This window comes from Opisthorchis viverrini (genome assembly GCF_000715545.1).
Source record: "Opisthorchis viverrini unplaced genomic scaffold opera_v5_203, whole genome shotgun sequence".
Lineage (NCBI taxonomy): Eukaryota > Metazoa > Platyhelminthes > Trematoda > Opisthorchiida > Opisthorchiidae > Opisthorchis > Opisthorchis viverrini.
The window spans coordinates 322,534-341,109 of NW_008751859.1; the positions used below are offsets into that span (position 1 = coordinate 322,534).

The window sequence follows — 18,576 nt, forward strand, 5'->3', positions numbered from 1 at the left end:
TCCTTTCGGTCCGCGAAGTCAAACTTAAGTTTCAAACGCATTCGGCTTGACGGGCTTCATTAATGTTGTGTTCGTCATGATTGATCCCTGCACCACAGTCATGTCCTGTTTGTTTTGCGTTCACCCCGTTAAATTGTCCCGAACAGCCTTCTGAGTGTAGTGGCGAGATGACCCAAATTTTCTATGCCTAATTCATCACTATATTCTCTTGAGTTTTATCGCACAAGTGGTCTCAGCGCCAGTCCTTGAATGACAGCGTTTTAATGTGGAGACATGGTTGTCGCTTTTGAGTCGGTCGGAGGACGGGCGCAACATGCCATAATCAGGCTCATCGCTCACTAATTTCTTGGATAAGGCAGTTTGGGTGGAGATCTGAATGTGGTATTTCGGGAAGCCGTAATTTGCGTGTCTCAGACAAAAATGGCCATAATACCACCTACTTTATTGGCCACGTGTCCTCGTGGAGTTAAGCCAGTTTCAGTCAGGTATGCCGTGCGAAAAAATGAATAAAGCATCCAAAACCATAGGCGTGCCTCTCAATGCTCCGAGGTTTAAATTAGTTCGAGTTCGATGTCACATTCTTCTTCTTTGACCAGTTTAAAACGAAAGGTGAATCAACTAGAACATGTTTTCCTTACCTAAGCCACCCTTCAGATCAGTCTCAGGGATTCAACAGAGGGCAGCAGGTAATAAGGGTGTGGTTATTAAAACATGTGGGTATGCGGCAGCACGCGTTTTAGCAAAAAAGCCTCCGGTGTCATCATCAAATTTAAAGTTAAATTTCGAGATAACCCCAGGCCAACAGACATCCGATGGCAGTTTGAACCATCACCATATAGTTAAAAAATATTACGACGAAACCACATGCGTGTACTTATAAGAATGTTCCCTTATAATGTTTCGGCAGCACCCGCTTTGCTAAGAATTTTTGGTGTTCCTCTTCAAAATAACCTAAACTTTTCACCAGAATAACCGAGTATAAAAGCCAGCACTATTCGCATGACGCATTTCGGGGCTTGGTATATTCAGCTACTAAATTAAAGCTTCCTCCAACTAGAAGGCTTACATTCATCTTGGAATTTAAGAAACAAGCTGAAATAAGCGGTCAAGAGTTCAATCAGTCGAGAGCAGCAAGAGTTCAATCAGTCGAGGGCCCCTTGGAAGTGCAAATGGTAGTATACAACACGGTCAGCACTGCCAATATAAGCTGTTATTTCGCCCAAAGTTTAAACCCGGCTTTCCCAAACATATCTACCAAAAATAACAAGTGTTTTCTCTGATATACGCCACAGGCTTGGCTATAGGCCTACGCTCCAAAAACATTCAGTGAGACGATTGTTGTGCTGGATTGATCATTGGCGGACACAAAGGTTTTGCTGCTCCTCTGTAAATGTGAGCTAACGAAACCACTGTTCGAAATTTATGAGGTTAACAGAGCTAATGCTCCCTTTTAGAATACTAATGTCTCGACTTACCATGGGAAAAGTCACTAAGGTTGGCTATGGCTACTTATGACTCGCCGGCTCACTAGTGTTTAAGCAATCCCGCCACTCAGAGAGAGCACTTGCCTCCTAGGGTCAATTGAGACTTCGAGAGATACGGGCGCATCGTCCCCTGGGCATCCGGTACGAACATTCACTTAGTGTGCGAAAATCGATACTTCCTATCCCTAACGGCCGATTATTCGCCTGAAAAGAGAGTTGGCCAGAACATGGTCAGCCAGGTTGCGCCATTTTCGCATGCATTTCTAATTAATCTCAAGTCACACGCTGGTCTGCAGAACCGCTGTTAGCAGCCACCCAACAGACAAGCACAACGCACTCCACCTCTGCCATCACTGTTTTTGAAACTGCTATTGGCTGCCCTCTCTTTCAATTGGCGTCGATTTATCATGCTGCAATCGCCAGTCGTAATACCACCACTAAAGACTTGGGTCGCAAGTTTACTCATTTCTTGCAGTGAGTTTGCATTCGCGATTCGTTCGCGACAGCGAGCGTAAAATCTTACACTCATAATTCTATAGCATGGATGTGCTTAGCAGTATTCTTATACCTGCACCATTCATAGGGCCCAATATGGATTTATGCTGTTGTCTTCGCGTTGCTCATCCAATGCACGATAGACAGCTCTTGTAATCCGTTCCGCTTCTTTGTACTCACGGGATTAAACGAGCTTGTCTTGTTCTCCAATTTTAACCTAGTAGGTTTATATAGGAATTGTTGAAGATTGTCACCAACCCACCGTCTATTTTTCCATTTGAAGAGGTTGCTAACGCTTAATCCGTTTTCCTGGCAATAAAGTTCCAACTTCCGGCTTGGGCCACTGGGCATGACAACTAGTTCATTGTCCGTCCCAGAGAATGACTGTTCGGTGAAATATGTAGGATACTACTAGAGGCTCAGGATAAATCCGGAATCCAGAACCATGTTTTTAGAGTGATCAGCTTATGTATGATGAGAAAACAAGCGCAGCATATAAGTGCAGGTGACGCTGCCAAGTAATCCATGTAAAAACGTTCTCTCCGAGGGACAGAAATGAATAACACAGGAGTGACCGAATACTGGTATCTTGGGTTACAGAAAACAATATGCAAGCCTGGTTGGTGTCGCTCCACTATTTCATTCCATTCATTCTTGGCAAGACAAGAGCAGGAACTGCTTTTTGCCAACTTGGTCCTCATGGAGGAGGGAGTTTTTCAGATTTTTCACACAAAAAAACCTTTAAAACGGTGTATTCAAGGCTCCCTAACAAACGTTGATCAAATATTTCTAAAAGATCCTTTGATGAAAGTAACCTCCCCATTATCTGGAAAGAAGCTAGCGCGACGCAGGCGACCAATCGGGTGGCAGATGATCTTTCAGCAGTCACTGGGGTATGGTCCAACAAGCGTATCGTGTAAGGTGATTAAACGCAACCTGAAGAGGATTATTTAAGATGATCTCGGTACCTTAAACCTTATATCCCAGCCCAATAGGGCTGGCTCCGAAACTGTTCGTGCGCGACAAACATGCTTCTATTTCCGGACAGCTCAACCCAAGCAAATGATGACGGACTGGTATCAGTTGGTATGTTATTTGCCTCCTCAAAAACAGCTGGTGGGCTCCCACACGTTCCACTGCGACATAAACGCGACTATTATAAGATTTAAAATGAAATTATACGCTTGACTACGACATTCCTCTGAAGCAGATCACTTTGGGTACAAGCCGGAACAACTGAGTCTAGTTTTTCATTGGAGTTCATCGGGACACCATCAGAGGACTGCTCCTTTTTCTGACCCATTTCATTGACCTTTTGCACGCGCTTTTTAGTCCATTTACATTTTATTCCGACGACAATAAAACTGAGAGCCCAAATGTTAGCGAATTCCAAGTGAGAATCGGTTCCGTATATTGGGGGTCTGTATGCTGGGACCCTCCTCAAAATGACGAAAGTGTATCCATATTCCGTTCGGAAGAGACAAAAACGCCCTTGTCGTGACCGACGAGAGTGGACTAGAAGTTATGAAGATGGGCACAAAATAGTCCTAAAATCTGGTTCTCTTAAAACTCATCTTTATCCCTTCACCATAAATGTTGGCTCAAAAGTCCTTAATCGTTCCCTGAACGATTCAGTGTACTTTCCCGCCTATTGCTGGCATGGATGTTTAGACACTGTATGGGGCTTATATCCGACAGCCGATTGAATGCGACAAAAAGCTCCGCTGAAGACACAAGGAGGATGCGGCATTTATTGAGTTGGTCTGATGATGATGATGACGGTGGTTGCTGCATTTAGATCCATTGCCTCACTTGAACTCGTTCCCCCAGACCACGCTGTCTCCAGCGATCAACCACTTAGTTACACCGTGTCTGATCAAGATTTGACCAGCAGGTGCCCCGTCGTCGAGCCCAATAGCGCAGGAGGAGAAAGCGGTAAGATCTCCAAACCCAGCGTACACTCTTTATTGGACAACAGTTTTGCCTTGTGCAAACAATGCGTGAAATAATCTAACTCTCGTGGTTGTCCACGTTGCGACTGGAACCCAGTTCAAAGAATTTGAGAGCCTTTTCACGCGCTGACAGGCTTGCTGTTCAACAGCGGGAAGTTCCAGAAGGGCTTTGTGTCCTTAGTTCGCCTGCGGCTTTCAGATCAACGCAGGCTGCTGGGCGACAAGAGGAAGACCAGCTCGGGAGGTGTGGGCGAGGGCGTCGATCCCATGTATCAACTCATGATTTCATGAGCCAACTGGAACTCTGTTGCATCCACGGTGCCGCACATCTCTGCCACCTTCAAAAGTAATATAACGCAAGAAGAATAGGTTATGGGAAAATACTATAGCTTTGATTGTATATCCAAGCGTACGGCAGATTCACACAACCAATTAAGGTGTGAAGAGCTGAGGCATCTGTATTTATACTCGTGGTCAGCTGCACGGCTGCGAAAAATACAAGGATGGATGTCTAGAGGTGTGCAGGAATTAACACTTCAGAGGGTGGTTACTGGAGGAATAGTGCCAAATATTCAGAAGTTCAACCGCAGTTTGCTATTACGATCACTAACAAAGAGATTACAGCTCATGGTACTTGCTGTAAGCGGAACCACCTCCATTCGGTGCCAGAAAAAGTTGGACAGCTGACAGGGACCCGGAAAACTTGGATGTTTCCTGGTCGCGTCCTAATGTGCGGTTGTGGGAATAGTCTCCAAGTTAAGAATTTCGCTCATGCGTTGAATCCGATAAAGTTTGATACTGTTTCAAACAATTTTATGCAATAAAGGGGGGTGTTCTACACCAGCAAGTAAAGAGCCTAGAGTATCTGGCTTTTGAGCGACAAGAAGAATGGAAAGAACAAAAGTATTCAGTAGATTTTCTCGCTAAGCCTACAGTTGCCGCTGTCTGAAGGTGCTGAGGTCGTCTCTGATTGGCCTGAATTCTACCAATCGGGGCACGATTACGCCGACCCATAGCCCATTCGCTTATATCCACCCGGTTGATGCAGCTGCTCAAGTCGGCGGTCTTGGGGAAGCGTCCTGCTTGTGGATATTACTTGTCTGACCGTAAGTTGAATTCCATCTATGTTGTTCTCGAATGCGCCTCCCACGGCTGATGCTATTACCGCAACCTCGGAAACAATTTATCGTTAGTTCGTCACATACAAATTGGACCTGCACGATAAATACCTCATTTTACGACTGCATCGTCATATATAGTGGCTGAATGGCGCTTTTGGTATCACCGATTTGTGTCAAAAACACTCCTATCATACGCATGTAGAGACCGTGTAAGGCGCCGGAGGTTAAATTTAAAAAGCATTACACCTTACGCGAAGACGGAGAGCGACTGTAACAAGCACTTAAAAACGCTGTTGCAGTGCATATAGACCAAATTAAGGTGCTATTTATTAATAAAATCCCAGGGAGCCTTTCATGAACTCCCTATAGGTCACGAAAATGAAGATTCGAAAAGTTATGATAGCGGTATTCGCCTCCCACGGCCGAAGCATAAACTGTGACAGAATTCAAGTTTTACCGGCGATTTTAATGAAGATTTCATGTTGTGAAACAACCTAATCTATTAGTTGTTGATTAGATAGTTGTTGGTCTGTTCATCAAGCTTGAGTATCATTTTCACGTGACTTCTTAAGACAGGGTGAAACAAGCAAGGTAAAGAGTCTGGTTGCAACAGGGATTGGGCTAATTCCTCCGTGATTGCCACACTCACTGCAAGCAGCCAGTATCGACTCACTCCAATTAGTTAGGGTAACTACTTTCATGCAAAAGGGGGCAAATAAGGTACATGAGCTCATATCCTTGAACAGAGCGGATGGGAATCTATCAGGACCGGCAGCTCGGTGGCGCATGAAAGACAAGAAACATTCATTTAGTTACGAAGTCTTTTACCACCCAGGGATGAACTACCGGTTGGGATTCTGACCGAGCAACTGCAAGTGGCCAGTTGGATTGGTCCCGAAAATGTTCAGCCTCGTGGTTCAGGCGCTCTTCTTTCTTACGGAGCCGTTTTTATCAGTGTTTGGTTCACCGGAGACTTCTTTGTGCACTTTTCGTGTATCATTTGCGTACATCCGCGGAATTCGCCACCCTTCAATCTCTTCAGCCTCCTGGATCCATGCTTCTCTATCTACTTAGATACCCTCATCGCCTGAAGTTTGGGAGTTCGTCTGCGCTATTGTACTCTCGACCGGGAGGAATACGTGTCCGAGCCCCAGGTGTTACCCGACAAGCAGTGCTAAGGCCATTTGGTTGGACCGTTTGGCAAACGGAACGCCCAGCATCTTGCATGTTTGCACACAGTTCCCTTCAGTAAGAGCCAATACCAGAAATGTTGTCCGGGAAGTAAACCTGGTTCACTTCAGAGTCTGAGAGCCTTTCGATGGCCAGACGAGATGTGCGCATCTTGTGCGCCCCTGACAAGCGCAACGAGAATCAACAACAAACAGGCGCGTGATTCGAATTCACACGGGTATGCCAGAACGAGCGACAATTAGTAATTGACCCACGCCACGTGTAGCTGATAGCGGTATGTTCTGTCCTTGGTGGGGCTTGGCTAGAATTCAGGGGCGCCGTGTGGCTAAACGGCTTCTGTTGTTTTGGAAGTTGGCACCGACCAACAATAGTTCTTTTAGCGCATAGCTGCAGCAAGCGTTCACCTTGTCCGTGCGTATAGATTTAACTCCAAGACGTCTATCCAAGCGGGCCTCTGCAGTGTTTACTTAATCGCACCTTTACAACCCTGGCAGCCATAACAACATCTGAGCTCTTAGCCGGCCTCAGTGAGGTGGGAGGGGTATCATCAGTGGTAGTCTTTTGGGGCGTAAGCACATAAGAACACCAGACAGCATTTATCGGTAATTTTACGGGATACTGTCAAATGTATCGCAAAACGAGGTTGCTATATGCGTGCAGCCACTAAGCATAGAAATTCCCGACCAGGTGTAAAACGGTGCCAACCCCAGCGCAAAGAGCAGCAATAGCCTCTGTGTAGCCGGTGAAGAGCAACCAAAAGGCACCGGAAACCGATATGGAGGTCAGTTCAACAACCTTAATTGGGTCTAGATGGCTTAGTGGTTAGAGCGCGAAATTACAGAGCGGAAGTTCCGTGGTTCGAACCCGACTTCAGCCTCTCGACTTCCCCTGTCTAGGCTTGGGTAATTTGGCAGTATCATAGCTCCCGTGCTTCCTTTTGGTTGCATGGCGGCTAAACACCGAAAAGGTGTTACAGGTGAACGAGTTTCCTTTCCTTTTTTGAATCCTTTTATCAGAGACAGTACGCCAATATAAAGGGAGCCCAGCGTACATTCAGGAGCAACCTGTCAATCTGATTTCAGAGGTCGAACGTGAAAAGCTACCGGTTGAACTGATCATCGGTGTTTGAAGGATGATTTTTTTTAGTATAGATGGCCGCTGCTTCCGTAGATATTGCAACCAGGTCCAATGAGAGGTGAACATATCTGACACTTCTTAAAAATAGGTCTACGAAGATATCACTAGAAACAGTTGGAGGAGAAGAAGAGCGAGTATGTGTAATAGGAAGAGAGATGTTGGCCTATTTTCGCTTATCCGCCTTGCTGTATACAGCAAATAAAACGACCCGGATGATGGCACCGTGCAATGGTCTGGGTGGCATGATACTTTTATAATTGTGTAATTCATGGTTGTAGGTGGGCTGGAATGATGCCAGGGGGTCACACCTTAAACAGGAGTACAATTAGGATTATTAAAACCGTTGACCCCAAGGCCCAAACGCAAGGCAGCAATGAATGGCGTCAGGGCAGCCAAAGTTTTTAAGGAGCAAGTCCAAACTGGAGCGCGCGAATTTGCCGACCGGAAGGACCGTGGTTCGAACTCGACCTCTGCATCTCGACTTCCCCTGTGTGGGCTTGGGCAACCTGGTAGTATTCCAGTCTTCGTACTTCCTTCGGTTGACATGGAAGCTAGACACCAAAAGGATGCTACAGCTGAATGGTTATCTTTATCTTATCTCACATGGGGTTGTTCTCAGTTTTCAGTGTTTTTGGTCTTGTTAGATAATTTGTCGGTAGTCACGGTCAATATTTAGACGATTGATGTATGAGGTTTTTAACCCGACTTTTTCTAATCTGCCCTCCACCGTTGGAAGGCAGCGTCGCTGCTCCCACAAATGCGAATATGCTAATTGCCTGGAAGAGGAACTTTGTGGCTCTCACGTTATTAACTCAGAGGGCAGTGCGACTTAAAATCCGACCATCCCGCATTGCATTAGTTCGTCGTACGGGGACTCGATACTTTTCGACAGGCTGCTCCCGTTTGGCCCTCCTGGCATGATATTATCCTGGGGAACGGTGTTTCAGTCGATTTAGCCTGCGGGATCATTATAACATTCACGCTTAGTCACCGCGGCAAGCTGACAGCTTTCGGTTGGTCGAGAACGGACTGTACCGTGGCATTTTCCAAGGCTTTCCTTCTACAAAGTTTGCCATCATGCATGCGCCGGAAGGGAATATGTTAAAGAAACTGAATGGTCTTATCCTGTTCTATCAATCACCTTGTCTCCAGTGATCCAAGTACATTGCCAAAACAAATGTATATAGTGCCTAATTCCAATTTCATCCGGTTGGTTGTATTTTTTGGAGTAGAACTGTGCATTTTGATGTTATAATGGAACTGTTTGCCGACATCCATAAAGCGGTTCGTTGAGGCATCCCGTCCGGTGATGCCCATGTTGATTCACCCACAATGGAAACGAAGAGACTCAGTCTTGGAAACAAGGCATGCATACCTCGAGTTCATATGAGCTATCTGCAAACGCGTCATTATTTCGTGGTCATGTAGGCGCGTGTTCTGAGTATGGTGTATGCCTGTGAAGCATCAATGTCTTTCGCTAGACTTGCTTTCACTGATGATAAGGTACATATCGCTTTCCAAGAAAGATGGAATGTGAGCTATGGCAGACTGCTGATGAATCCGACAATGTAAGGACATTGAATGCTAAGATGTGGAACAGGTCATTTTACTTAAACAGAGCCTTTATTGATTCTGGGCTGATAGCCGAAGTTCTTGGTGCTATACTTACAAGAGCAATATGATGTATGATGAAGAGCTTATGAAAGAAAAGGTGGAATTCAATTTCGCCACTGCTGCGATGGTGAACGGAGCCTTCCGAATGTCGAAGCCGAAGAAGGGGATTGGCCTGAGGGTTCCCACCTCACCTCTGATTTAGAGGCCCAACCAACACTATCGAGATTGTTTCTTATCATATTCCCAACCCTTGATTCGACGATATTGTCCGCAATACAGGGGTGCTAGGTTTTTCGGAGACTTATCTTGCAACCATCAACCTAAAAGCCTGATCCTTTAAAAGGCTTGCCATGTCCATGGGCTCCAGGTACAAGGCTCCACTCCTAGCGTTGCTGTGCAGATCGGATTTTTAGTATCACGACTGTTTTAGATGATAGAACGGTCACCCGTTAGGTGATCAGTGTGTAGGTTTTTGGGCAGCTAATTTTCTGCAACTATTCCTCGGAAGATACCAGTACCCTTCGTGGTCTTTGGAAAGAAGACCTTATTACATTCACATCTGTCGACCTGACCTCCGGACCGCCTGGTACTACGATTCCTGATAGCAACTGTTCCCCTGGGGAAACAGTGTCCCAGTTAACATCGCCGACGGAGTCACTGTAGAACTCAATTCCGACCATCATGCCGGGTCTCACTTCCCTAATTCATCATAACGTGGATAGGGTTATGAGTGCAGGCGCTACGTAAATAGCCGAATGCAGTGAACAGTGAACCGATAAACCAAAAGCAATGGCGCCCAAATCGCCCCATCCCCAAAGGAGGCTTCGGCATCGTAGATAGATCAGTCACTCTACATATGTGTAGTCAAGAGGCAATTCCCTGGAAGTTTCTCATTATCTTGACACCATTTATTCTCATACTCCTGATAATCTTAGTGTCTAGAGTGAGCTAGCAGGTGGGCTCCCGAAAACTGATTCGCCATAGATACTCTGTCTCGTTTTGGTTCGGTTTAGCGATTGACTTCTTAACGGAGTACACTATCGGAATCACATCTAGCGAAACATTAATGGACTTGAATTATGTTTTATTATTTGACAATGACATGTCCGGTTAACCTTATCCTAATAGGAAGCCTCGGCAAGCGCATTGCATGTTCTCGCTGCGGGATTTATAATCCTTTGTTCCGACATTGTTTAATGAGGACTTTGTTTTTTAAAAACTTCTTTACCTACCGTAACGGCTAAATCGCATATCGTTAAGCTATTGAAGCTAAGTATAGTTACCATCAAAACGCGAGTAGTATTCGTTAGTTTGTGTCGTTTTCGGTGTCGGGCGAGATGACCCATGTGGTCAGAGTGCGAATTTACTCGCCGGAAGGTCCGTGGTTCGAACCCGACCTCTGCCTCTCGACTTTTCCTGTCTAGGCTTGGGCGACCTGGCAGTGTCCCAGCCCTCGTGCAACCTTCGGGTGGCATGGCAGTTAAGAATCGAAAGGATGCTACAGCTTAACGATTTTTTTCGATGTCGGCAGCAAGCTTCACTGTGGTTAAGACAGTGTGTGTACAAAATAACCGTGAGACCTGTCTTACTTTACCCCTCCATTTCGAACATCTCATTCGTCTTTAGATGTTGAACCACTAATGTCTGCTCAGTATGAAGGCTTTAGCTTGCCGCAACGTCTCCGTAATTAAGTGGTGCGCAAGCGAGCACTAGGTAATTATGCGAAGTCTGAGCAACAGTACCTTAAGCCTCATGCTTCCTTTGACTGTGCGTCAGAAGATGTCACAGCTGAACGATTTGTTTTCTGTGACGACCGAAACTTCGGACCTTCAAACAGGCGCTGTTGATACCGCTCAAGGTGCCTCACGAAACTGTTATCCATGAAGGCGCCACTCTCCAGGTTGTGGATAGGCATCGTCAGACAAACAACCTCAACTTCCTTGTTCTATTGGTGTTTAGTTAGCGTTCAGCGTATCATCTTCAATGATTATCCTCCATGATTCCGGGTCTCATTCCCTAATTCATCATAACGTGGATAGGGTTATGTAAATATAACACAAATGAGTGCAGGCGCTACGTAAATAGCCGAATGCAGTGAACAGTGAACCGATAAACCAAAAGCAATGGCGCCCAAATCGCCCCATCCCCAAAGGAGGCTTCGGCATCGTAGATAGATCAGTCACTCTACATATGTGTAGTCAAGAGGCAATTCCCTGGAAGTTTCTCATTATCTTGACACCATTTATTCTCATACTCCTGATAATCTTAGTGTCTAGAGTGAGCTAGCAGGTGGGCTCCCGAAAACTGATTCGCCATAGATACTCTGTCTCGTTTTGGTTCGGTTTAGCGATTGACTTCTTAACGGAGTACACTATCGGAATCACATCTAGCGAAACATTAATGGACTTGAATTATGTTTTATTATTTGACAATGACATGTCCGGTTAACCTTATCCTAATAGGAAGCCTCGGCAAGCGCATTGCATGTTCTCGCTGCGGGATTTATAATCCTTTGTTCCGACATTGTTTAATGAGGACTTTGTTTTTTAAAAACTTCTTTACCTACCGTAACGGCTAAATCGCATATCGTTAAGCTATTGAAGCTAAGTATAGTTACCATCAAAACGCGAGTAGTATTCGTTAGTTTGTGTCGTTTTCGGTGTCGGGCGAGATGACCCATGTGGTCAGAGTGCGAATTTACTCGCCGGAAGGTCCGTGGTTCGAACCCGACCTCTGCCTCTCGACTTTTCCTGTCTAGGCTTGGGCGACCTGGCAGTGTCCCAGCCCTCGTGCAACCTTCGGGTGGCATGGCAGTTAAGAATCGAAAGGATGCTACAGCTTAACGATTTTTTTCGATGTCGGCAGCAAGCTTCACTGTGGTTAAGACAGTGTGTGTACAAAATAACCGTGAGACCTGTCTTACTTTACCCCTCCATTTCGAACATCTCATTCGTCTTTAGATGTTGAACCACTAATGTCTGCTCAGTATGAAGGCTTTAGCTTGCCGCAACGTCTCCGTAATTAAGTGGTGCGCAAGCGAGCACTAGGTAATTATGCGAAGTCTGAGCAACAGTACCTTAAGCCTCATGCTTCCTTTGACTGTGCGTCAGAAGATGTCACAGCTGAACGATTTGTTTTCTGTGACGACCGAAACTTCGGACCTTCAAACAGGCGCTGTTGATACCGCTCAAGGTGCCTCACGAAACTGTTATCCATGAAGGCGCCACTCTCCAGGTTGTGGATAGGCATCGTCAGACAAACAACCTCAACTTCCTTGTTCTATTGGTGTTTAGTTAGCGTTCAGCGTATCATCTTCAATGATTATCCTCCATGATTCTATGTTTTCATTAAACATTTCTCTCAGACTTCTCCGGTGCTTTGCACAGCAGCAGCCACTGTTGCCGTCCTTCAAAAGGTCTTTGAATGACTGGAATAAACTGGATGCAAAAGTGGCGAAGTGTGCGGTGTATACTTGAAAGAGAAGGGCCCTTTCAGCGTGCTGAGTTTGAGCCATCAGCCGAAGTGGGTTTTCCTGCCATCCCCATAATAACATTTCCAGTTACTTAAAATGGTTCAAGAGCACGTGAGACTCCTGGTGATTGGAGCTGGTGGTCTCGGTTGTGAGTTGCTCAAAGACTTGGTAGGTTCCCTTTTCCCCGTTTTAATACACTATTGACCTAGGCTCTGATGGGTTTCACTCAGATCGATGTGATCGATATGGATACAATCGATCTCTCCAACCTCAATCGCCAGTTTCTATTTCGATCGAGTGATATAGGAAGACCAAAGGCTGAAGTCGCGTCTGAGTATATTATGCGTCGCGTGCCGTCTTGCAAAGTTACTCCACATCACAAACAGATCCAGGATTTCGGTGAGGAATTCTACCGTCAGTTCAACGTCGTTGTTTGCGGCTTAGACTCGGTAGTGGCCAGAAGATGGATAAATGCCATGTTGGTAAGCGTCAATTGTGTCGTTTCCCAACCATCGTACTAACACCCGTACACTCGAACCGCTTGTTAAGGACCTTTGTTGGATATATACCCGATAGCAGTCAGTGCGTTTCCATTGGTCTAAGAATGTCAGAAGTGAATGTTCCAAACTTTTTTCTTGCTACATATTTACTTATACATCTGCTTTGTAATCAGAGGAAAGTGTTGCTCTGTGTTTAAAGCATTAGATTTTCGTTTGGCGCCTTTCGGGGAACTCTGAGGAATTCGGTGCCGGTCTCAATCTTCTTTGGACTTTTCAGGCGTGCCTAGTTCCCAAAATCACAGTAAGCTTATTTTGAACGCTTGAACGCCTAACTGTGTGATAAGCACCTGTTTGTAACTTAGGCTGATTTTGACTGGGGATTTAGCTTAAGTTCATCCGGATCTTTCATAATATTCTGCTGTTGCTGTACACATTAAGGGTTCCAAGACATAACATAATGGTTCAAATCCATTCCACTCAGTAAATTTGCTGGCGGATGCTTCGTTTGCCTTCGCGCATAACAGGCGACCGTAGAGTTCTTGACAGATGTTGGTTCTTATGAGTTAACTGCTCACGCCTGTGAAGTGAATGCATCATATATGAACTCTTCCGTCGTCTGATAAAGCAGGTCCGCGCTCACAGTATTCCTCTCACAGACATAGGTGAATCAGCTACAGCTCCGCATATTCAATTTCCTGTATGTGTTTTCGCGTATGATGGCCCCCTGGGTGTTCTGATGAGCCCCTTTTCTGCAACAGTGCATGACTCCATCCATCGTAGGGAGCTCATTGTGTATCCGGGACCTGGTTATTGGCAACTGCCTTACAATGTCATATTAATGAACCATCTGTTTTCCTTCAAGTCTCCTTAACTTTGAAGTCCGAAGCGAGGACATACACCTTTTTTAGGCTTCATTCTTTCGCATTTTCTCACCTGTTGACTGACCGCCGACTGTGATGATAGCATCCCCTGTTCTTTTACTCGGAATGATTATGCGTAGGTCTTGTTTGTCGCGCCGCCCTAATAAAGAAGCTTTAAAGCCCTATGTTAGTTTAGGCATTGAATGGCATGTTCGTGCGTCTCAGCTTACAAGCACCAAGTTAAAAAAAATCGCAAAGGCCTGTGGATACGCATGCGCGGAAACTGGGTTTCTGCCTCACTAATACTCGTTCAGGGAAGCATTCTCCTTCTGCTGTAACACCCTTTAGGTGCCTAGCTGCCATAACACCCGGAGGAAGCACGAGGTCTGAGATACTTCCAGGTTGCTCAGTCCTAGACAGGGAAAGTTCAGATGCAGAGGTCGAGTTCGAACCACGGACTTTCCTGTCAGTAGGTCATCTCCAACAATCTTGAGGAAGATTGGCTCGGTTTCAAGCATGATTGGTGTTTACCCACTAGTACTTCTTCGAAGTGTGTTGTCAAAATACAGGTATGGGTTCATGAGTCTAGATTAATAACTTGGGATATCAAGTAAAACAGGTTCACCATTCAAATACCAGTGCCCCTTCAGTGGGTGATGGTTGGCCTTGGAGGCTTACCTTGGCTCAACCTGATACTCCTAATTCTTATGGGAATTTTATCACAGCCTATGGAAACCTCAGTATTCTTGCATCTGTGAGCCAGGCAGTTGAGGATCTCAGGACGATTGCGGCTGTTTGACTATACGCAGTTCGTATCCAGCATGCAATAGGAGCAGGCGGACGACGCCAGTAGGTTCTGTATTGAGAGCTGTTAAGAACTGGTTAAATGGATAAACAGGTTAATAAACACCGTGAATTAAGCAAACGTGGAATCCATAATAGCACATTCGACAGGAGCAGAAAAACGTTCAGTGAGATGGCGGGCCTTTCTGGAAGCAGTAGCAAGTAAGTGCTAAATGATATACAAACATACAGGTACGGGCAGTCAGTCAATGTAGATTGGCCGAATGGATAGGTAAGAGCGCAGAAAACAATCAGTACGTTCTGGGGGTAAGGAAATGCCTTTGCCTGACGGCGCTACACAGCGGCCAAATCAGATTGCGCGCTTGGGTCCCTTTAAAACGAATCCCAACAAAGGTTATCTAGCGGATGCGGTATAAACGTGATACCGAAATATGGTCTCTGGGGGCGCCGAGTCGGTGTAGTGGACGACACGCTCGCGTACTGTCTGTGGAGCTTAGAGCTCGATCCCCGGGTGACTCGTTCTTCCGTCGGAGCGGACACTCGAAAATAAGTAGAGCTGACACGAACTCACAAGCGAAAACGGACAGGCGACAAAATATTGACATCACTTACTATAGCATAAGCAGACCTTAAGTAAGAGCATAAACCAGGAAAACGAGCAGCAAGGAAAACGACATGGTATTATAGTAGGCGGACGTCAATCATGCTGCTCATGAATAGTTAGAACACAAAAGAAAAATAACCTCTGATTACCGTTGACTCACAGCGGGAATCAACCTTCACCAGCTATAAGGTTATGTGAAAAAAACCGTTCAGTTGTAGCACCCTTTTGGTGCCTAGCTGCCATGCCACCCGAAGGTTGCACGAGGGCTGGGATACTACCAGGTTGCCCAAGCCTAGACAGAAGAAGTCGAGAGGCAGAGGTCGGGTTCAAACCCCGGACCTTCCGGTCAGTAAATTTGCGCTCTAACCACTTGGACCATGTAGAGATTGAGCCAGTAGACTGGTCAGCCACTCTATCTCTCTGCTTTTCGAAGTTCACGCCATCTTGGCCGGAGGCCTCCAGTAAGTAGAGTTGCGGTACGCCTCGACGTAGTGCCCTCGGACTGGATCCTACAATACCTCCGTAACTGCTCCATCGGTCGACTGAACTGCCCTTCCGACAGTCATCATCATCATCATCGACAGCATGGCATCAGTGTTCAGCACCGATGCTTCACTGCCGTATCGCTTGACGATGCCCTTCTCCAACTGCCCCATGGGTGTCGAGATATCTCCTAATAAAACGAGGCCGCCTTCATTCAGGCTCCTTCGTTGTTAAAGCCACTTTGACATCGTCTGCAAGGTTGAGAGACACTGCTTCATCCACTAATTCCAGAATAAGTCGGCTAGGTGGTTGGCTTGTCTCCAGGATTTAGTTAGATTCCGTAAGTCGACAAGATGAACGGCCGTTGAAGGATTTACGCTCAGGAACAACAAGTTGGCAGACATAATAGCTGCATTGGGGTCCGAAGTCAGTTTTACAAACGGTCGGCCGTTGAGGATTTTATTTCGATCTCAGCCAAGATTGTCTGCTGCTTCTGGTCATCTGCCAGTCTATATGCTAATAAGGCCCGCAAAATTTGTTTAACATTCGGAATCGGCCCCCAAAATACCACCTCCAAAATCTTGGAGAAAACCCAGTCGTACTCGTGCTCTAGCAGCTTGGTCGCCAGCTTATTCCGGTCCCGTTCACGAAGGCATTCCTTCACGTCAGCTTCGGCCCCCTTGAAGTCGATCCCGCTGTCACTATAAAGCTTTACTGGGTTGCCTCCTCTGGCGACAAATCTCGAGAAGGCGCATAGGAACGAAGTGTTGTCCGCTGTTTGGGTTACCTCGATGTGCACAGAACATATGGTCACGCAAGTGAATACACGGCCATATCGTTTTTCGGTGCTACATCCTCGTTTGACCAACAGCGGCCCGAACTAGTCCATCCTGATGAATACGAATGGTCTATGCAATTGGTTCGTTCATTTGGAATGAGGGCATCATTTGGCAGCACGGCGTTGGAAACCATCGACGGTTGTGATAACAGATCAAAAGGACGCACCTGACAGCGGCTTCCCCTGTACACCCCAGTATCTGTCGTGCACAGCTGCCAGCACTTGTCCAAAGCCCACATCTTCATATCTTTCATGGTAATGTTTTATGATAAGCGTGGTTATGAAGTGTCTCCTTGGAAGTATGATAGGGTGCTTAGTCTCGAAAGGTAAAGCAGCCCATCGAAGGTGGCCTCCTACGCGAAGTATACCTAATCGTAAAAGAGATTCAACTCGGACAGATGGACGAGACCAATGTAAGCTTGCCACTGTTGGGTTTCCTGCCCAGTATGCGGAGTTCGTCTGGAAATGCGGTCTCCTGAACTAACTTTAAGACATGGATTGATGATTCCAGTATCTCTTACTGAGTCAAATGACAATTAAGGTCGGTCATGGAGTTAGTTCGTTTTCCTGTCAGAGTGTGAAATCGCCTGAGCCACGCAATGGACACAAGGGCTTGTTCGTAGTGATTAAGCTTATCCGATCAAGGGGCGGTCAACTGTACATAGGCAACCGTGCGATTGTGGGCTTTCTTTATTTCTGAAGAAGGCAGAGCTTGTAGACTTGGTTATGCTGGTCATAACGAATCTCCGTCTAGCAAAAAGATCGGACCTTGGATCCACAAACTGCGTCCTAGGTCTTCTAGATACACACTTCGTGGTGCGATATCTGCTGGGTTGTTTTTACTGTTAACTTACCTACACTGATGCACATCTATTAGTAGCCGTCTTGCAGTTTGCGACAAGACTCTGGAAACGCGTAGTTGTTGTCCGGAGTTTCTGGAGGACAATCATCGAGTTTGTCCAAAACGTGATCGATATAATCGGCATGGGCAGCTCTCCTCTCGGTTGCGTTGTCACTCTTGCAGACAGCAGGGCAGCCGTAAGCTCCAAACGAGGAATCGTGACGGCCTTCAGAGGAGCAACACGAGACTTACCCCATACAAAGTAACATTGTTGATGGCCCTCATTCCGCGACCGAAGATAAAAAACCCCTCCTTAGGCCTTTTCCGATTCATACGAGAAACAATGGTGTTTGTTAGATTGGAAAACGGCATCCCTAGAGGTCAGGCATCTCAGGATTCTCAATTCGGTGAGAGGAACCATGGATATTCTCCATGTTTGCCACGCTTGCGTGACTTTGGCGCTCACTTCCTCATTCCCCTTACCACAGTCTACAAAAGTTGGAACAGTAGCCTTCCAGGTAGTAGAGCTTAAGGTAGTTCGCCTCCTCTCGAAGAAATACTTCGGAGATACTTCAGAATCATCCTAAGGCATTCCCTTGCGGAGAGTACCCCTATATCTCGACTTCTGTCTAGGCAAGGACAACCTGGCAGTATCCCAGCCCCTGTGCTTCCTTCGGGTGGCATGGCAGCTGGGCACCGAAAGGAGGTTACAGCTGGACGAATTTTTAGTGGAGGGGAATTGCTGTCCAAGCTATAACTGCACATGATAGATGTTTTCTGGTGTAATACGAATGGACCAAAGTCCCTAGTTTGTGTTCGGTTCATTTTTTGCTCTTTCATGGCCTACCATCTTCTCTGAATTTCTTTCCTTTTTTGCATTGGAACAAAGGGGTTTCAATCTGCCGCAAAATATTCCTTCCCAAATTTTGATCGATTTCAGGCTGCCATGGTTTCCTCTTTCGTGGTTACTCTTCACCAATGACAGTGCTCGTGTAGACAGCATCAGCTGCCCGAACCATACAATATGACGGAAGGTGGCCTAAACACTTCAGCACAAGACACCGCTACTGAACAACAAAGTACCATAACAGTTCAGCTTTTAGAGGAAAATCCAACACACGTTCCCTTTCTCAATCTTCCAGATTGGGAGGATGTTTGTCTAACCTCGGGTGTTAACTTA

At 46.1% G+C, this 18,576-nt stretch overlaps 1 protein-coding gene across 1 annotated transcript in view; it reads left to right on the top strand.

The window, feature by feature from the left end:
- Positions 1–12,417: 12,417 nt before the first annotated feature.
- T265_08127 (hypothetical protein) overlaps positions 12,418–18,576 on the top strand; it is a gene marked incomplete at both ends in the record, with an annotated part of 34,300 nt that continues 28,141 nt past the window's right edge. The window contains 3 exons of the mRNA XM_009173840.1: positions 12,418–12,516; positions 12,554–12,634; positions 12,676–12,948. Of these exons, the coding sequence (XP_009172104.1) occupies positions 12,418–12,516; positions 12,554–12,634; positions 12,676–12,948 (453 nt within the window). The remainder of the gene's footprint in view (positions 12,517–12,553; positions 12,635–12,675; positions 12,949–18,576) is intronic.